The 21,604-nt window shown below is 42.3% G+C and overlaps 3 protein-coding genes and 1 pseudogene across 3 annotated transcripts in view; 2 read left to right on the top strand and 2 right to left on the bottom strand.

Moving 5' to 3' along the window:
• The window catches only part of Cow (Proteoglycan Cow), a 759,293-nt gene that overhangs the window by 134,633 nt on the left and 603,056 nt on the right, over positions 1-21,604 (top strand). The gene's annotated exons all lie outside the window — the stretch shown is intronic.
• Positions 1,638-3,511, bottom strand: LOC138936526 (uncharacterized; annotated as a pseudogene).
• On the top strand, positions 12,723-13,910 carry LOC138936527 (uncharacterized). The gene has a single exon (XM_070301966.1). It carries the CDS (start codon positions 12,723-12,725, stop codon positions 13,908-13,910), a length of 1,188 nt encoding a protein of 395 aa, XP_070158067.1.
• On the bottom strand, positions 14,997-17,098 carry LOC138936528 (tropomyosin-like). Its single transcript, XM_070301967.1, has 2 exons — positions 16,303-17,098; positions 14,997-15,001 (listed from the first exon to the last, which is right to left on the bottom strand). The coding sequence occupies exons 1-2, from the start codon at positions 17,096-17,098 to the stop codon at positions 14,997-14,999; spliced, it is 801 nt and encodes a 266-aa protein (XP_070158068.1).

The raw sequence follows: 21,604 nt of genomic DNA on the forward strand, positions 1-21,604 counted from the left end.
GTTTTAGGCGTCGTTCGTTGTTTATTGAAAAGTTATTAAGGCTCCTGAGTAGTCGCCGTGAAACTCTGAGTTGACGGTGGCGACATGGGAATAAAGATGCTGCGGTAGGAATAAGAACCCTGTCCAACGACTTACCATATAAGTGAATTATATTACGAATTGGTCAAAAAGTTCAATTGATGAAATGAAATAATAAACATTGTCAAATTTGTGTTACGAATTGGTAAACAGTTCAATCGATGAAATGAAACAATAAATATTGTCAAATGAATTAATAAATATTGTCAAACATTGAGGCTCTTGGGTATTCGCCGCGGCCATATGGGAATCGTGATGTTTGAAGCGAGAATGACACGTTAAGATCTTGCGTGTTATTTTTAAATAAAAAGATATTTTGATAAAACAACACTACAGATCGCTTTAGCACACTTGCATAATTGAAAACTATACTTTTCTCTTAACAATTAATAAACAGCCGTAAAATGAGTGTTATAAGAAGCATATATGCTTTTAGCATAGTTTTTGAATAATTTTACAAGTATGTTAAAGCGATGTGTAATGTTATTTCATCAAAATATCTTTTTATTTAAAAATAGCACGCAAGAATTCCTAACGTGTCCTTCTCGCCTCTGACGTTACGATTCCTATGGCCGCGGCGATTACTCAGGAGTCTCAAGAATTGAATTCTTCCTTTTATTGTAGTATGTGCGTGTGTGTATGTAAACCTTAACTCTAAAATTCTTTAAAATTGATAGTTTCACAAAATACTTTGAAATTATTTTTTTAAATATACAATATTAAATAATTTTAAATAATTTCAGTTTATAAAATTATTACAAAAGTTTTATAATTACAGTGCAAATAATATATTATTGTATATTACAGTATAACTATTACTCACGCATGTACACATAATTTTTAAACATATAATCATTACCTTAAATTATTCAGGCGAGTACAAGTTGGCTTCATGGGGTTTTAGATGCTACTTTGCGAATGCATCAATGATATGATATATTAAGTCTACAAGTTATTATCGTAAATTTAAAGTCCTCAATACTTGATGTTTTTAACTTTTAAATAAAATTTTATAAAAAAGAATCTCTGTGCAATATATCTAATTCACTTGTGTTGCTTTCTTTTTAATAATTTTAAAATATTAATAAACTTGCTGGATATTAGATATCCTCTTGTAGTATAGACGGATTGCAATCATATCTATCCAGAGAATAGCTATTTTGTGAACTCTAACGGTAAGATATAAATGCATCCATATATATACTTATAAGTAATAATTTGTACGATTCCTTATATGTACATAGTGTACAACTGTACAAAGTTACATTAATGTTTACTGTTTGTTAAATAAAAAAATGTTACTTTTATGTTAATTTAAATAGCAGCGTTTTTGTTATGTGACAAGATTTACTGCGCTAAGCGCTGAATGCAGGTGAATGAGCAGAGCTTATTATTTCATCTGTACTATATATTATAAACTGCGTTCAACGCAGAATGCATTTTGATAGTGATCACTGCATCTAGCGCAGAATGCATTGTGATAATAATCATTGCGTCTAGCGCAGAATGCATTTTAACATTATTTATTTTCTAATTCAAATTTGTTCTTCATTTTAATGTTATTTTAATGTTTGTTTTCCAATATTACCATGTGAATTTGTCGTTTTTTCTTTTTCTATCACTTTTTGCCTTTTGGCTTCAATTATATATTCGGGTTCGCGGATTGGCATATTTCTCTCCACTCTTGAATCAAATAATTCTGGTAGTATACAATCTTCATAAAATTGTATTAGTTTAGAAACCATATTTTCCGTCCAGAAGACATCATCACGTATAATCTTTTCCATTTTTAATCCTAATGGTGTCCACAGTGCGAAAATGTAATACTGTCGCTGCGTAATATGTAATTGCCCTTGTATTTGATAATATTGTAATATATATGACTGCGTTTCATTTCTTCATTTTTTCCATTCTTATATAACAATTGCAAATTCGAAACATTTGTTGCAATCGCATCTTTTGGTATTAAGAATCATGCTGCAAAAGGACATTTTATCTCCACAATTCCATCATCTTTTATTAATCCATCTGGCGAAGCGCCTAAAAATGGTATTTCTGAATCTATAAATAATCCACAACGCTTTATATTAATATTCAATCCACTTTCAAAGCTTTTGCGTGCAATATCCTCGTATTCTTTCCCGTATTGCACCGATTCCACATTTAGTTGTTGTGGGTATATTATGGATTTTACTCTTGATGCGCAAGAAGTACTCTTTCTCATTTCACATTTATGTCCAAAATGAGAGGCAGTGATCATTTTTGTGCGATAATATCGCCAAATACCAGTTGCTGCTTGTTCTTTAGTTTCTTCTTCTATATCTCTTCATTTGCCTATCTCGCAGCATGTGCATGTGTTGCACTTTTCTTAATTCTATTTCGGCTGATGTTGCATCAGGTTTATCAGCCTGCGGACCATAATCTCTGTCTGCCATTGCACGTTTTATATTCCGTTGCGTCGATCGTTTTTGCGTGTCACGTGCACTTATCTTTTTGTTATTTTCCAATTGCGTTGCTATTTCCCCCGGTTTTGTTCCAAGAACGTAGCTTAGATGACTTATAGGCTTGCCAGTGTTAAATGTGACTACTGCAGCATTACAACGCGTTTCGTATGATCCCCTTAGACCGAAATTTATTCTTTTTCCACTAATACATTTTGATATAACAGAGTTAAAAGTTTTCACTCTGTTATTGTCTTTATTCCGCAATAAACTTTTGGCATCCCAACTAATATATTTTAATGCATTCTGCAGCTTTTCATACAATCCACATTTTTTCAATTGTGGAATATAATTTTCTTCGTTTTCTTTCTGTGATCCATCGCAGAAATATCGTATCTTTACGCATTCATTATGTTCGCCAAAAACGTGACTTATTATATTATCTAGATCTATTTTTAGAAATATAATCTTTTGTTGCATTGTATTTTGCTCTTCCAAACGGTACTTCACAGCTTTTGTCACAGCTGTTCTAATTCGAAATACACGATTATCAATAACATTTCTTAATTTACCAAAACATACCTTTGTTTTCGCTATTTTTTTTATCTTTGATGCCAAATTGCGCAATAGATGATTCCGACATTATTTTTTCTATGAAGACATTGGGATATGGATTTGCCTGTATAATTTTTTTATATACGCTGCTATCTCCGTCCGCTATATATGTGGAATAAATTAATCCGCGCTTTTCTATGCTTGTTTTAAATCCTTCTACAATCGCGTCTGCTTCCATGCTTATTGAACTGCAATCTCTATCCCAATTTTTATAACATTTATGACTTGCAGATTCTTTTTTAAGCTTCTCTATTTTTACATAAACTGCACAATATTTATTTCTTACAGACATATAAAGCACTTTGCCCGTTCGCGCATCACATATTGTGCCTATCTGATAAAGAATCATACCTTCCTGTTCTGTATGATCTTTTCATCCAGCTTCCGTCACCTATTACTGCTATATGTGGTATTCCATTTATTATAACATTGCGTTGTAATGCTAATTCACGTTCTTCATTCGCAGCTGCATTCATGCTTTCTTGAGCAACTTTTGCGAATGCCTCAGCAGCAGTTTCATGTGCTTTTTCGTTCTTTTTGCCATACACTTAATATTCATAGCAGCGCAGCTTTCTTTTAACCGTGTATATCCTGCACTAGTTAGTATAATGCCAGCTACAACCCCTATATTTACATCTAGACTTTCTTTAGGAGGCGGTTCACTTCAGATAGAACTTTCAGAATTGCACATTCGGCATTTGAAAAAGAATTGATTTTTCAGTCCTCGCGCATGGGCACCGATAAATGTTAAGTTGCGAAAATTGCATTCTATTCCGCGGCAAAGGTTGTCAAATTTTTCATGTAATTGTTCAAAAAAATAGACAAAATCTACGATACATTTTCCTGGCATACTGCCACTCTTTACACGGCATGTATCTATATTACTATCTATTATTAAAGTGTCATTTTCTTCAGTTTCACTGTCATTTTCTAATATATTTTCCAATTCAGTATCATTTAATGTGCATGTCATTTATTCTTCATCAGTATCTATTTCAACACCCATTACAACTAATTCGTCATACATAATGACATTCTGTAAAGCTCGCTCATCTTCATCTACCTGCATTGTACTTTCATGTATATCTGCATTAATATTATTCTGTATTATTTCATTGATATATATTACATAATTGCTATTTTCATGATTTATATCTTCTGTAATTCTTGCCTTATTTAAATTATTTATTATTTTCTGTCTCCTACAAATAAATATATATGTATATATGTATATAGGGTGTCTGACAAATAAGTGACCAAATAAAAGGTGGAGATAAATTGGGTCAAACTGAGTCGAAAAGTCCTGAACCATTTTTTTTATAACGTTTAATAAAGGATTATTATTGAGTAAAGTCTGGCCAATCAGCGCCGATCTTTGACCGGGCGCATGTCGATGAGCCGAGTGCCTGGTAGTATGCGGCAGCGCACATTTCATCGACGTGCGCCTGGTTAAAGATCGGCGCTGATTGGCCAGACTTTACTCAATAATAACTCCTTTATGAAGCATTATAAAAAAAAATGATTCAGGACTTTTCGACTCAGTTTGACCCAATCTATCTCCACTTTTCGTTTGATTACTTACTTGTCGGACACCCTGTATACATATATTTGTTATAACTTTGTACTATAGTGTCGTAACTCGACCAATTACTTAATATATTAAAGAATAAAACAATAAAGTGACACAGAAAAGTGTAAGAAAGAGCTGAGTAAAGCAAAGCATTAAATTAGAAAAGAGATCAAGGAAAGATAATTAAGAAAGAGCAAAGTAATAAAAGGATATTAATAAAATAAAAGTAAGATACACGGTCAAGTTCTCGGAAGCTGAGTAAGCAGCTGACGAGACAGACTGACAAGCGGAGCACGAGACATGCTCCGGTCAGGGACACCACACTCCTCCCCAATCAACGACCTAATTAATTAAGAGATATAATAAGCGCGAGATGCACCTCGCGAGCGGAAGAAAAAGAGACGACTCGCGAGAGACGACTCGCAGACTACTCGCTCGCTCAATATTATCGAAGTACCGTACGTATCGCGCCCGACTATTATAATCGCGAATAAGTGAAAGTGTATTAAATCTTGCAAAATATACTAAATTATACCTAACGTCCGGGAGTGTCTTATTTCGAGCGTGGATCCTAATCCTTTGGGCGTACAAATCCCAAAAGACCTCTTCCTTAGCGGCTAGAGGCACAACATTAATTGGTGGCAGCGGTGGGATGCGCCAGCTCTAACAAGATCAACACCGGCAAAGGCCCACGAAGCAGAAAATTCCGTGGAATCGACAGAACGAGAGACAGCGAGGATAACTCCGTCAGACAGTCGACACCTACAACCGAGGGAAAAGGAAGTCTAGCAGGAACTTCGAGACACCCGGTATATCGAGGCGACAACGAGAAGCGCAACCTGAGAAGGCGCACCGACCTATCTCAACGGCACGCGACGATCAACGCCCGACGGCCGACATCGAACGAGAGAATGCTGCTCATCGTATTATTGTAAGTCGAGAAATCAAAATTTGTAAACGCGTGAATGTCGGAAAACCGAAACGCACCACAGAAAAGCGTAGCGAATAAATCGTGGCTATTTAGCGAACCAGCGAATAGAGTCATTAGAAATAGCGCAGTAAGCCCTATAAGAGTAGCAGTAGAAGCACTCCGGGATATACGCGATAACGTACGAAGAAATCTAAGCGCATTAAATTCAAGCGAGAATTTGTCCGAACCAGAACTCGGAGCAAACGTTGTAATCGAACGCGAATTTCCATTTGGCGAATTAGATAACAGTTTAATAGCGAACAATATAGAACTAGATGTTGAGGTCGAATCATCAATAAGCGCGTCTAGTAGACTAACACACCGCCGCGAATTCTCACTAACGTCATACGATTCAAGTATCTTTGACCCCGACGAAATCTATCGCATTCGAGACATGTATAACTCAAACGCTTCCGCATCGCAACCCATCACATCAGAAGATATCGATGAGGGAATTAGGCGATTACAAGAAGAAGCAATCAGAAACGCGACACAATCAAACGCGCAAGCTCAGCACAAACCGCAGAAAAAAACGGACGAAGCAGCCGACGACTTTAGGGAAATATTGCGGGAAATGAGAGAGGAAATTAGACGAGAAATTAGAAGTATGCATGCCGAGATATACGATTTGAAAATTAGAGGACCGCAACCCCGACAAAACAACGGGCATAGAACTCCGCCGGGAGAAAGAACCGAGACCGTATACGAGTTCACACCCGAGGATGTACGACATCGAAGAGGACGCGGATTTTTACAATTAAAAGAGGCTCGTGGAATGATTCCGGAATTCGACGGATCACCTAATAAATTACAAGAATTTTTGAGCGCGACTACATATGCAGTAGAACACATCGACCCGTTAGATGAAGTAACGCTATTAGGAGCAGTATTATGCACGAAATTAAAAGGCAGAGCGATGCTAGATTTCCAAACGCGAAAAATTCGAGACTTCGCACAATTAAAAAATGAATTAGAGGTCTGCTATGCGAGTAAAAAGAGTACGACACATCTACAAATTGAATTCAATACGCTAAAACAGAAAAACGGAGAAAGCGCACGAACTTACGGACTTAGAGCAGACAAATTAGCCATGGAGCTATACGAATCAATGATGGAAGGACGACATCATACAGTAGATAATAAACGCGCAATAATGGAAATAATACAACAACAAGCCTTAGAGAATTTCCAGATAGGATTGCAGGACGAAATTAAAACAATTGTTCGATCGCGAGGATATGCTACGTTGCAAGAAGCAATAGCAGCGGCCAGCGCGGAAGAAAAGGTTAAAGGACCACCCGCGACCGGTACGCGAAGCAAAATAAATTTCACACCGACCTATAAACAAGAAAATAAAATAAACGTGCAATGTCAAAAATGCGGAAAAATTGGGCATTACGGCCGAGATTGTCGAACTAGCCGATATACAAATCGATTCGCATTGCCGAAACCCGATAGACAACCCCGCGTAAATACGGTAAATAAATATTGCCACTATTGCAAAAAATCCGGACATGATCGCGAAGAATGTTGGTTATTACACGGACGACCCAATAGAGATCAATCGAGCCGAATCAAACAATATAATTCGCGACCGGAAAATAAAAACCGCAAGAATAGCGAGCAAGGAAAAAAGAAATTTAACTCCGCGCAAAGTAGCGATGAGGAGGAAAGGAACGAAAGAAAGTCGCACCGATCTGTAATGGAATATCAAGTATCACACTTCAAAAATACGCCGCATATACAGACAGGATTGGATCTCGTCACATTACCAATGCGAGAAGCGAAACGCGAAAAAATAAACTTACTATTCGATACAGGAGCCGCAATATCATTAATTAAAGTGAAACATTTAAAAGGCGAAACGTTAATAGAAGAAGAAAAAATAACGCTCACCGGCGTAACGGGACATAAGATATGTACACTTGGAAAATTTAAGGCGACAATAACTCTGAGAGAGCGCCGAATTAACCACACTATGTACGTTGTTAAGGATGATTTTCCGATAGAATATGACGGAATACTAGGAGTTGATTTCCTACGAAAGCATCAAGCCACTTGCAATTATAAAACAAAACAATTAAAGGCAGGACAGCATATCTTAAAGCTCTACCCCTATCTAAAAATGACGCTGAAACCACGTAGCGAAACTATAATACAGGTCGCTACTGACAAGAACACGATAGGCGTGATAAAGGCAGAAGAAACGATACCAGGAATATTCATAGGTAATTGTCTGGTAGAACCTACGAATTACCTATGTGCAGCCAGCATTATAAATACAACGGATAACACAATCGAAATGCTAATGCCGCAAGTAAATATAGAGGAAATCAAACGAGGCGAAACAGAAGAAATTAACGTAATACGAACGCTAAATAAAGAGGAAGTAATTCCGCGTAGTGAAAAGGTATTACGATTATTACGTACACAACATTTAAATAAAGAAGAAAAGAAAACGATAATGGAAATCTGCCAGGATTTTAGCGACGTGATGCATATCGAAGGAGAACCACTGACTTGCACAGATACCGTGGCGCATAAGATTGCAACACAAGCAGATAGCTTACCGGTCAACGTACGGCCTTATCGCCTGCCGGAGAAGCATAAAGAGGAAGTAAATCGACAAGTCCGAGAAATGTTAAGAAATAAAATAATCCGACCAAGCACGAGTCAGTGGAACGCACCGTTATTGGTAGTCCCTAAGAAAGCCGATGCGTCAGGAAAACCGAAATTACGAGTAGTCGTAGATTTCAGAAAATTAAATGATCTAACTATAGGAGATTCATTTCCCCTACCGAATATAACTGATATATTAGATCAGCTGGGAAACGCCAAGTACTTTACAACACTGGATTTAGCATCCGGATACCACCAAATTCCGATGGAAGAAGGCGACAAAGGCAAAACTGCTTTTTCCACACCTCACGGGCATTACGAATACAATAGAATGCCCTTTGGATTAAAAAATGCGCCAGCCACATTTCAAAGGCTAATGAATTCAGTAGGATAGATAGGCCGGTTTTGGATCAGTTTTGTGTGAGTGTGAGAGAGAGGGTATCGTTGGGGAGTAAGAGAGAGAGATAGTTTCGGAGCAGCTTGTGGGCGCCCGAGGGATGGAGAGCGGGCTGGGCGGGTGCGTGGGGGGGTAAGTAGGGTGAGAGGGGAAGCGCGGTCGGGGGGAAGCGGTGGGTACGAGTCGCCGAGAGCGCTCGAGAGATGGCGCTCGGGGGGTGGCGCGCCCGACTCGCGACCTCGACGCGACTCGCGCCCCTAGCGCGCGATCCGCCGTCGCGATTCTTTAGGGGGGCGCTTCTAGCGCGCGATCCGCCGCTTCTAGCGCGCGATCCGCCGTCGCGATTCTTTAGGGGGGCGCTTCTAGCGCGCGATCCGCCGCTTCTAGCGCGCGATCCGCCGTCGCGATTCTTTAGGGGGGCGCTTCTAGCGCGCGATCCGCCGCTTCTAGCGCGCGATCCGCCGTCGCGATTCTTTAGGGGGGCGCTTCTAGCGCGCGATCCGCCGCTTCTAGCGCGCGATCCGCCGTCGCGATTCTTTAGGGGGGCGCTTCTAGCGCGCGATCCGCGAGCGGGCGGCGGGCGCCCGGCGTCGAGGGGGCGGGGGATCGTCGGTGGGCGGTCGAGCGGACGGAGGGGCGTCCCTCGTCGCTCTCCTCCTCTCGAGGCGCGCGTTAGCGCGAGCGCGCTCGTCGCGTTTCGGGGCGAGTTTTTTTCGTTTTCCGACGACGTCGCGCGTCCGAGAGCGAGTATCCGGTTCGGTTAATCGGGGGCGCGTCCTCGCTATTTTCCTCGTTATAAAAGGACGCCGCGATGATCTCGAGGTGTTAGTACGTTCGAGGATATTTCGCGGCGCAATGAAGCGCGCGCCGAGCGCTTTAACGAGATTAGCCGGAAGAGCGGTGAACGTTCGAATCGGAAATGTCGAGGATATACGGAATTTGGAGATACCGAATTGTTTGAAGAAAGAACTACGCGAACGTTATATAGAGGATCGTTTGTACTGTATAGAAGAGATCGAGTTCGCGGAAGAGTTCGTGCGAGGGGCGAGCGAGACGCGATTCGACGAACCTTTCGCGAACGTCGGAGCCGATGGCTATTTGCTCTATCGCAATTGGAAACAGCGATACGGAATTCCGAAATTTTCGTGGGAGGTGAATCACGTCGTGCATTGTTTCTTTAAGTTCGGTTGCCGATTCGAGAACGGAGAGTATTTCGAGGAGAACGAGAGATATTGCGCGTATTGCGCGCGTAGCTCGAGTTTCGCGAAAAGCGTATCGACGCACGTGAAGAAAACGGTGTATAGCGAGATGGTGCCCGCTTGCGATCTCGTCGACGAGATTTTCGACGTGTCGAATAATTGGTGCGCCGGCTGCGAAACGAGAGCTTTGTTCTACATCGAGAATTACGACGAGGAGGAGACGTGGTTTATTTGTAAAAAATCTTGGCGTTCGTTAGACGACGAGTGACGAGATGGAGGCGCGCGATCTTCTCGATAGCGCGCGGGACGTCGCGACGGGGGACGCGTATCGCGCGTGGGCGCGATGGTGCGACGAGTGTCTCGAGTCTTTGCGGGAGAGATGTCGAGGAGAGCGCCGAGGGAGATCGACCGGAGCGATTAATTCTCTTATCGCTCGAATCGTTCGATTAACGGGCGCGAGAGACGATCTGCGTCGACGTTTCGAACGCGTGGGAGGCGGTGTAGAGGAACGCGAGGGATTCTCGTGGTCCGAGATCGAGACGGCTTTCTCTAGACGCGTTTTAACCGGCGCGGTTATTAATTTCGATTATATCGAACCTCGACGATTTCTCGAGGATGCTAGAGATACCGTGCTCGATCGAATACGCGATGTTATGAATAAATATAACGGTATTAAGGTCAATACCGTGTTTATTGGCGAGTTCGTTTCGGGCGACAAGATCGATGTTAAGACTATTGTTACGAAGAATTATTCGCTTCTACCTCTTTCCGACTTGCGAGAGTGGTACGAGAAGCGAGTGGTCGACGCTACTCTAGCCTCGTTGGAAGAATTTCAGGAGCGCGATAGCGGATGGGCGTTATCGCGAATATTCAATTTAACTGTGAACGTGAACAGATACAATCCTATGCACGCGGAATGTCACGTCAAATTGCCGCGAGAGATCGTGTTGAAGAGAGCGGTGATAAACGTGCAATCTAATGACAATGCGTGTTTCGCATGGGCGGTGGTCGCCGCTCTGTATCCAGCTGAAAAAAACGCGGGTCGGGAATCTTCGTATCCGCATTACACGACAGTGCTGAATCTGAAGGGCGTTAAATTTCCTATGAGTTTGAACAAAATTACTAGATTCGAACGTATTAACGACATATCTATTAATGTGTATACCGTTCGAAGTAAAAAGGAGGGAAAAGGCGGTTGTCGCGTTGTTCCTTTGCGTCTCACTGACGATAAAAAGGACAGACACGTTAATTTGCTGTATTTTAACGATATGACGCGACGAGATGACGCGACGCATTTCGCGTGGATCAAGAATCTGTCGCGACTCGTCGGCTCGCAACTGAGCGGTAGACGACATAAATCGCATATATGCGATCGGTGAGTATTAATTAAAAAAATCGTCGCGCGATGTTGATAATGCGCGAGATTTAAAATGTGCGTTATGTCGCAGATGCATGCACTATTTTCGAACGAGCGATAAGTTATCGGCTCACAGCGTGGACTGCGGAAGGATGAACGAGTGCGCTATAGTCCTTCCTACCAAAGACGACAAATGGTTAGAGTTTCGCAACTATAGTAGAAAGGAGCGACTTCCATTCGTGGTGTACGCTGATCTCGAATGCGTACTGAAGAAGAAAGAGGAGAGGAGAACGTCGAATACATCTATCGTTCAGCATCACGAAGTCTATAGCGTCGGATATTACGCGCGATGCGCGCTGGATGGCGTTAGCTCTACTTACAGAGCTTATCGCGGTGAAAATTGCGTATTGTGGTTCGTTAAAGAACTGCACGATCTAGCGCTTCGCGCGAAGACTATTCTCGATATCGATGCTCCTATGACGAATCTTACATCGGATGAATGGGAGAGATTCGTAAACGCGACGCGCTGCAGCATATGCGAGAAACCGTTCGAATTGGGAGACGCTCGCGTGCGCGATCACTGTCATCTGACTGGACGGTACAGAGGTCCGGCACATTCGAATTGTAATTTAAATTATAAGGATACTTACGTAATTCCCGTATTTTTTCACAATTTATCGGGTTACGACGCGCATTTTATCATTAAAGATGTAGCTAACGCTTTTCCCGGCAGCGTGGAAATATTGCCGATAACGAAAGAAACGTATATCTCTTTCACGAAGAACGTCGAAGATGCGTGGGACGAGGGAAGGTTCGGAAAACGCTTAAAATTGCGTTTCGTGGATTCTTTCAAATTTCTAAGCGCGAGTCTCGAGAAATTGGCGTCGTATCTAGACAAAAGCGAATTGAGGATCGCGCGTTCGGAATTTTCCGATCTTAGCGATGCCGATTTCGAGCTTCTCGCGCGAAAGGGTGTATTTCCGTACGAGTATGTCGACGATGTAGATAAATTGTTAGAGACTCGTCTACCGCCGCGCGAGGCTTTTTACAGTTCGCTAACCGGTGACGCGATATCTGAGAGTGATTACGCGCGCGATAAGAGTCTGGGAGCGATTTCGCGTCGAAACGTTAGGCGATTATAGCGATTTGTATTTAAAGACCGACGTTCTTCTATTGGCCGATGTTTTCGAAAATTTTCGTGACGCGTGTATGAGAAGTTATAATTTAGATCCCGCGTATTATTACACGTTACCGGGATACACATGGGACGCTATGTTAAAGTATACGAGTGTGCGATTCGAATTATTAACCGACATTGATATGGTGATGTTCGTGGAACGCGGAATACGCGGCGGGCTAAGTCAATGTTCCAACAGATACGCGCGCGCTAATAACAAATATTTACAGTCATACGATCCTCCGGAACCATCGTCGTATCTCATGTATTTCGATATAAATAATTTGTATGGATGGGCGATGTGTCAATCGTTGCCTTACGAAAATTTTCGATGGGTCGATAACGTTACGAGCGTTGACTTAATGTCCGTGACATCGGACTCGCCTATCGGTTATATTCTAGAGGTCGACCTTGCATATCCGTCCAACCTTCACGATTCTCACGCTGACTTGCCATTCTGCCCGACGCGCGATAAGCCGCCCGGAAAACGAGACGAGAAGCTTCTCGCCACACTGTACGATAAGAACCGTTACGTAATATATTATCGCAATTTGCAGCAATGCGTTAGACACGGATTACGCATTACGAAAATACACAGAATATTGCGATTCGCGCAATCTTCATGGTTGCGCGAATACATCGAACTGAATACACGATTACGAATTAACGCGAAAAACGAGTTTGAGAAAAATCTATACAAATTAATGAATAATGCCGTGTTTGGCAAAACTATGGAGAACGTACGCAATCATTCGAATGTTCGACTCGTGACTCGATGGGACGGGCGATACGGCGCGGAAGCGATGATCGCGAAGCCGAATTTTCACAGTAGAAGCGTTTTCGCGGAGGATCTCGTAGCTGTAGAATTGCGTAAACTCGAGGTTAAGTTTAATAAACCGATTTATGTAGGTATGTGTATTCTCGATATATCTAAGATTCGTTTATACGAATTTCACTACGAGTACATGTTACCATTGTATCGAGATAAGTGTAAAATAATGTACACCGATACGGATAGTCTCATTTATCGCGTCGAGTGCGAGGACATATACGAGAATATGAAACGCGATATCGACAAATTCGATACGAGCGATTACGCAATGGGTAATGCGTATGGAATGCCTCTCGCTAATAAAAAAATACCCGGTGCGATGAAGGATGAGAACGCTGGCGCGATTATGACCGAATTTATTGGACTCAGAGCGAAAATGTACGCGTTGCGAGTCGCCGATAAAAGCGATACGAAAAGAATCAAGGGTGTTAAGAGCGGCGTTGTCGCGAGAACGATAACGTTTGACGATTACGCGCGCTGTCTTCGACAGGGGATCGAGATGAAGCGCGAGCAGTTTTGTATAAGATCCGAGTTACATGAGATGTATACAGTATCGGAATTGAAGATCGCGCTCAGTCCGCACGATGACAAACGATACACGATATCAGGAACTACGGATACGTTACCGTGGGGACATTATAAAATACCGTTGTAGGGAACGAAAAAATACTATACGTTTCTTAAAACATTTAAACTTTAGTTAGTAGTTTATTGTTAGTATAAACATATTTTATAAATAATATATTACCATTGTATTTTCGATATAATTCACGGTTGCGTCGAAAAAACATCGGTAGACGTTCTACGAATCGTTTCGAAGAACAAATTTGCGCGAATAATATAATTTGAATATAATTTGAATATAATTTGAATATAATTTATTGTAATAGATTTTAATAAAATAATAAAAATAAATCGGTTTTATTTATAATAGATTTTAATAAAAAATCGTGGAAATGTTCGATCAGTCTTATATATAATAGATATTGTAATAGATATTGTATAAAATCTATTATAAATAAGACTGATCGTACATTTTCACGATCTTTCTATTATGCTCTCGGAAGTGTTTTATATAGAATAATGTGAAAAAGATGTTAATGCGAGTTTTAGCGTTATCATAGTGACGTAATAAAGAATGTATACAAAGCGCGAGAAAGAGTACGTATAAAGTTTGAAAGAGAGAACGCAGGATACGGCAGCCGCGTAGCGGTGCGAGAGAGAACTCGTATAGAACGCGAAAAAATGAACTTTTTGTATTTTTGCGATATAAAAGTCGTGGAAACCACCATTCTGTCCAAGTCTTGGCAAATCTCGACTCGATTTGACAAATTCGCATTCTACTTCATTAGCATCGAACATATATTATGCTACATGCTACATGCAAACGAGATAGAATGCGAGAATTTGTCATAAATCGAGTCGAGATTAGCCGCGAATTGGACAGATCGATGATTTCCATGACTCTTTATTATATTCTTGAAAGTGTTATATATAGAGTAACGCGAGAATAAAGCTACCGCGAGAATAAAGTTACCGCGAGATACGATGTTCGCTTAACAATGCGATGAAGAATATATATAAAATATAAAAAAGAGTCCGCATAAAGCGCAAAAGAGAGAACGCAGGATATGGCGGCCGCGTAGCGGCGCGAGAAAGAGTTTATATGGAGCGCAAGAGAGAACTCGTACAAAATTACGATTGTTTTATAATCATACGATTTAAAGATTAATAATGATAATTACTCTATAATCGATTATTTAAACGGTTAATCGATTTTCACAAGTTTTAATTTTAATTGTATTGTGTTATTATTTTTTTCTTTGTTTTATAATTATACGATTATTTTATTTTTTCTAAGATTTTCCTTGTTTTATAATTATACGATTATTTTAGTTTTAACATGTCTACAATTTCGTATAATATTATATAATATGTATAATATGTATAATATGTAGTTTTATTTAATAAAAATACATTTTTATCATAATACAGCTGTTTTATTTATCCAAGAATTGTGCGATTCGTCCATTCCTAACCATTTCACGTAAATCTTGTCACCCTTTCGACGCAGCACCTTTTCTACGAGATACACGTCGGGATCGCCAACGCGCGACAATTCGTGCTCGTAGAATCCTCCCGCGATCGGCTCGCCGCGCGAATCCTTTAATAGATACGTTACGGGATTAGTCCGTTGTATCTTAGTTATTCGAAAAATCTCTGTAGTCCAGTTGGGTGTGAAGCCTTTCTCGAAAATCGTTTTAAATTTACTGATGCGTACCGGATCGGCTACTTTAAATTTCGCCGGAGCCGCGATTTTTATATTGCTGTATACAGTATTTAAAAGTTTATCGGCAATTTTTGGAGTTACGTCGACAGGTCTCATATTTATAGTGCGATGTTTTCGCGTGTTATATTTCTCGACGAGTCGTGGTAACTCGTCGATCCACTTGTACGTTCCGTTTAGCGTGAAATACTTCCACATAAAATTTTTGAGCGTACGATTGAATCGTTCGACTATCGACGCTTTCATCACCGAATATGTCGAATAATGATTTACTTCGTGCTTCTTCGTAAAATTTCGCATATCGGCATTGTAAAATTCTTTTTCTTTATCGGTCTGTAGATTTTTTGGACACCTCTTAGAGTCTCGTATTATTTTAGATAACGCTCGAGTAACCTCGTTTGCGCTTTTGCTCTTAAGCGGTACAGCCCATGCGTATTTGCTTAATACGTCGATAACGGTGAGTATGTAGTTGTGGCCTTTGTTGAGTCTCGCGTAAGGACGCATCTCGACCACATCCGCTTGCCATAGGTCGTCGTACCCGCGCACCGCAACGCGACGACGCGAGAAGTTTCTTCTCGCGGGAGCGTGCAATTCCTCGACTAGTCTTCGTTTTTTAACGCTCATAGTTCTTTTTTCTTTCTCTCGAGAATAACGTTGAATTGAATCTCTTTTTCGAGCGGTTCGCCGCTCCCGCTAATCTCTTTTTCGAGCGGTTCGCCGCTCCCGCTAATCTCTTTTTCGAGCGGTTCGCCGCTCCCGCTAATCTCTTTTTCGAGCGGTTCGCCGCTCCCGCTAATCTTTCTTTCGAGCGGTTCGCCGCTCCCGCTAATCTTTGCCAGTTCTTTCACTCTTCCCGATAGCTCGTCTGCGTCTCTCTTCAATCGTAACGTTGAATTTTCCAATTCTCGTATCTTCGTCTCGGATTTCACTGCGGAATTCGCCGCGATACGCGATTTTTGATTTAGTTCTTTTATTGTTTTACCTTGATTGAACATTATTTTACGATCGTTCGCGTTTCTCGTCGAGAACTCCGTCGCGTTGAGCGATATAGTTTTTTTCGCGACTTCGATTTGATCGCTTAAACCTTTGATTCGTTTATCTAAAACATCGATTCGTTTATCTAGAGCGTTAACGCTCGTTTCTATTCTCGAAATGGAATTTTCCACAGCGTCTATTCGTTTACTCAGAACGTCATCGCGTGTTTTTATCTCGGAAACGAAACTCTCCGCGACGTCTATTCGTTTACCTAAAGCGCTATCGAGCTGAGCGAGTCTCGTGAATAGTAGAATGACGCCCTGTCCCGCTTCGTTCGCGTCTTTTCTTAATTGCGATGTGATTCCCTCGACGTAGCTTTTGCTTGTCGCATCGGCGTCCTCCTCAGGTTGAGCCAAGCGTTTTATTTTACGCTCTCTCGCGTCGTATTCAATGGAAGAGCTTAGACACAGCGCGTTATCGCGCACGTAACTTCGCAGAGACTCGATAGCCGGACGTAGTCTTCCGGTTCTCGCGTCGTAGCCTCGATTTTTTAAAGGCGAGCCAAATTTGCTCACGGACATCGCGAATTCCGCGTACGACTGCGACAGTCATCCACGCGACAGTTCGATTTATACGATCGCTCCTGTTTCGCGAAGCTCCTCGATTATCGATAGAATCTCGTTTTCGTGAGCGTTGTTGCCGGCTCGACGCGAAGCGTCTAATAATCGCAAACGATCCACTAATTCGTTTGGATCGTCCCAATGGACGTAATCGATTTTATTGTCCGTGACACGCATAGTCGACGATACGCGACCCGCGCCTGTTTTTTTCGCGCCGCTGTTATGAATAAGCGGAGCGATAATAAATTTGTATTTATATCCTTTATTTCCTAAGACAGATTTTTTAGCGTCATGATCACGTCTATGAGCGTTCGTTGTTAACAATATACTTCTGTATGTTAATTTATCTTTTTCTGTATATATGAGACTATTAGGAATTTTCATAAAAATTAATTCATACAAACCGGGAGTACCGACATATTTAATCTCATCTATAAATATGGAATCATTCGCGTCTACGTCAAATCGCTTATCGCCGAGCATCGCACCTTTCTCGCCGATGTAAACTCCGTAAACGTGATCAATCTCGTTCGGCGCTTCTCCGCCGAGAAGAGTCCCCATATATTTTCGCCCTAACGGTCCTAGTTGACCGTGCGATATTTCGCGATCTTGAGCAATTCGCGAAATTTGTTTAACGGGTATTTCGGATATCGAGGGCGATTCGAGACTCTCGGATTCGAACGTTTCATATTCTTCGGTTTCGTTTCGCGCGAATGGGTCTCTTTCGACGAAAGATTCGTTTAATGGAGTAGAAACGGCGTTCAATCGTCGTCGAGCGCGTATTCGTTTCGCTTTAGGTTTTTTCCAAACGGGAGTTAGTGCTTCATCTTTCCATTTTTCCTCGACGCTCGTTGAGGGTGAAATGTCGGTTGCATCTTGTTTTATCATTTCGCGCTTAATTTCATTTCGCTCTATCTCGTCTCGCTCAGCGCGATCAGCGATGCGTCGCAGCGGTTCGACGATCGGTTTGAAACGACTCTCTATCGCGATCTCGCTTTCCATTTTTCCAGTTTTTAATGCTCTGTGTTTTTTACGAATCGATGCGCGCGTTTTAGCTATCTCTTTTGCTGTTTTTTCGCGTTCGCCGATATCCGTCGAGGCCATTGCAACTTCTTCTAACTCGCGAGAGAGCGATTGACGCGTTCGACGTATTCGCGATAACTGATCGTTCTACGGTACAATGAAATCATTAAATCCTCGTCTGTATCTACCAGCGCGGAGCGCGCTATCTTTGTCGATTACTAAGAAACCATATTTATATCGCCAACACGCGCGACATAGCGCGTGAAAATTCTCGTACGACATATCCGTGTTCACGTGATCGTTGTATGCGTGACGTAAATTAGTACCATCTTGTTTAAAAAGAATTAACAGATTAGCGTTATCTCGAATCAAATGCTTCGGTATTTTAGCATACGCCTGGCACAGATAGAAGCAATCGACGTTCGAGTGTCGACCCATAGCGAAATATTCTCTGATAGTATTTTGTTTGTCGCACGCTACATCGTCGAATACGAATATCGAATTCGGGAGAGCTTCGCTGGGTGAAATAACGTCAAAGTTATTAGAAAATGTGAAATAACCTATATCTTCCATCGGTGTTAATAAATTTTCTAAATATTGATATTTAGGCTGCTGCAATGACTTTGAGTAAACATAAACGTTCTCGAAGCGTACACCATGCGGACTCTCCAACAAACTTATTAATGCGTTTGTTTTGCCGCAACTAGAAGGCCCGCAAATAACGCAACGAATAGCGCTCGGTAATAGACGACCGTGTCTACGCGTTTCTTTCGACGGTCGCGTTTTATTATCGAGGTTCGTCACCTTTATCGCGATCGGTTGCCGCACGAAACGCATTCCTCTTGCTGCGCGCGTGCGCGATACACTCGCGTAAGGCAGGGCGAGACTTTTTAATTTATGTACGAATAGATTGCCATCAATCGCGCAGTAGCGAATTGCGCGCGGTGAATCGAAATGTTTATCTTACTAATAGATGGCGACGATATTCTCGATTTCACCACCGATCAATTGCGGTATATTCCGAAAATAATTTTACTAAAGCATTTCGGTCGCTACGTAGAACGATTGTGGGAGAAACTGCCTGAATATATAAAAGTGGATCCGGAGGTGCGGCGCTACCGTCGATGTCTAGAGCATTATAATCGCCCTTGGCAACGAACACACATCGACGGTCCGGCGCCGCTTGTTAAAGATTGCGGCAAATGCAATTCGCGAAACAGCAGTACGGTGTGAGTCATGGCGCTGGCTTGTTGAATAGAGCGATAAACGCACTCCCTTTCGAACTACATATACCTGGATATCAATTTTGCGGGCCGGGTACTCGTCTTGCGAAACGACTCGCGCGAGGCGATCGAGGTGTCAATCCTCTGGACGCGGCCTGCCGCGAGCACGATATCGCGTACTCGCGGAGCGGCGAGCTCGCTGATCGACACGTCGCTGACCACGCGCTTGCCAAAAAAGCGCGCGAACGTGTCGCGGCTAAAGACTCGACTCTCGGCGAGAGAGCCGCCGCGGCGGCTGTATGGATGGCTATGAAATCGAAGACAAAACTTGGAATGGGTACAACGAAAATCAAGAGAAAAAAGAACAAAAGAAGAATAATCGCTACGAGAAAAAGAACGCTTCCGATAGCGAAACGCGGCGGCTTTTTACCCCTGCTACCGTTATTAGGAGCTCTCGGTTCTTTGGCCGGAGGAGCGGCGGGAATCGCGAAAGCGGTGAACGATCGCAAAGCAGCGCGACGACAACTGGAAGAGTTGCAGCGTCATGATCGCGCGATGGAAGGTCGCGGTTTATATCTCGCGCCGTACAAACGTGGAAGTGGCGTGTCCTCAACGAGAAGAAGAGCTAAAAAAAAACTTCGCGTAAACAGACGCTAAAGATTCTCCCATCCGTCGGAGCAACAACGAACGAACAATTAAATCGCGCGGCGATACTCTCGCGCGTACCTCATTTTAGAGGTGTGTTTATGCGCAACGCGCTTCCGTCGCAAGCGCGCCGCGATGAGAGCGGCATTGTGAATTTAGACGACGCATCCGGACCGGGTACTCATTGGGTAGCGTACGCGAAAAAAGGGGACGACGCAATTTACTACGACGGTTTCGGTGATCTTCGTCCTCCACGCGAACTCGCGCGTTATCTCGGGCGCGACGCGAACATTCGATACAATCGTCGCTCCGAGCAGACGCGCGATCAGAATATTTGCGGACAATTGAGTCTTCGATTTCTCCGAGAAGTCGATTGGAGGAATCGTCGACTATAATATCAACCGTTATTCGTCAATCGAACGCAGTTCGATCGCTCTCGCCGATCATGTCGCTAACTCTCACTCTTTCCGGACGAAGCAGTATTCTCGCGGGGAGTTATTTTCCGCCTCTCGATTTAAACGACGACGATTACGAATTAGGTTTAACCAATTTTGAAACTTATAATACGATACCGAATATAAATTCTACGAATAATAAATTTTACTTCGATAATAATGACGAGATTATCGCAATTCCAATAGGGTCTTACGAATTAAGCGCTATAAACGCGTATCTAAGAGCGGCGATTCGTCATAAACGACGAGCGAGAGAGGAGGAACGAGAACGCGAAAATGAAAAACCGGAAACGAACGATGATAATTACATATATGATGTTGATGACGATTATTTCGAAGACGATGAGAATGGCGATAAAAGTGAAAATTCTATAACGCTTCGCGGTAACGATAACACTATGAGAAGCGAAATTAAATGCGCATATCGAGTAAATTTTACAAAACCCGATAATATCGGTTCGCTCCTGGGTTTCTCGTCTCGTGTATTACAACCGAATAAATGGTACGCATCCGATAAGCCAATAAATATTATGGCCATTAACCTTATTCGAATAGAGTGCAACGTTACAACAGGAGCGTATCATAACGACAAATCCGCGCATACTATACACGAATTCGCGCCTAACGTTCCACCCGGATATAAAGTGTCGGAAATTCCAACGCAGATCATTTACCTTCCGATCATCGCACGGACCATTACCGATATAAACGTGCGTGTTGTGGACCAAAACGGAAAATTGATCGATTTTCGCGGCGAAGAAATTACGATTCGTCTACACGTGCGACGAAAACGGTAGAGAAGCGCGCGATGCTCGTAGTGAATGGATCGAATGCGAGAAACGCACCTATTATCGCTGTCGCGTCACCTCTAAACGCGGAAAAGAGAAAAAAAAAGGGAGGAAGACTAACCGCTGCCAACGAGACTTTTCTGCGCTCTTTGGGTTTTGTCGTGCCGAAAACCGCTTCTTCGTAAAAAGCGGAATGTGCGACATTCTAAGTATCAGTGGGGAGCCAATCTTCGACGATCGCATCGTCAAGATCGAAACTCACACGTACAACCCTTACGCGAATACTACGTTCGGAAATAGCGATGAGATACGAATTCCTATACAACAGCAAGA

Source organism: Polyergus mexicanus, unplaced genomic scaffold, assembly GCF_030449975.1.
Source record: "Polyergus mexicanus isolate NDT 795.1 unplaced genomic scaffold, iyPolMexi1.0 SCAF_9, whole genome shotgun sequence".
Lineage (NCBI taxonomy): Eukaryota > Metazoa > Arthropoda > Insecta > Hymenoptera > Formicidae > Polyergus > Polyergus mexicanus.

Bases quoted from the DNA above. Each gene is read 5' to 3' on its own strand.
- LOC138936528 (XM_070301967.1), bottom strand. From the start codon at position 17,098: ATGTCCGTGAGCAAATTTGGCTCGCCTTTAAAAAATCGAGGCTACGAC.
- LOC138936527 (XM_070301966.1), top strand. From the start codon at position 12,723: ATGTGTCAATCGTTGCCTTACGAAAATTTTCGATGGGTCGATAACGTT.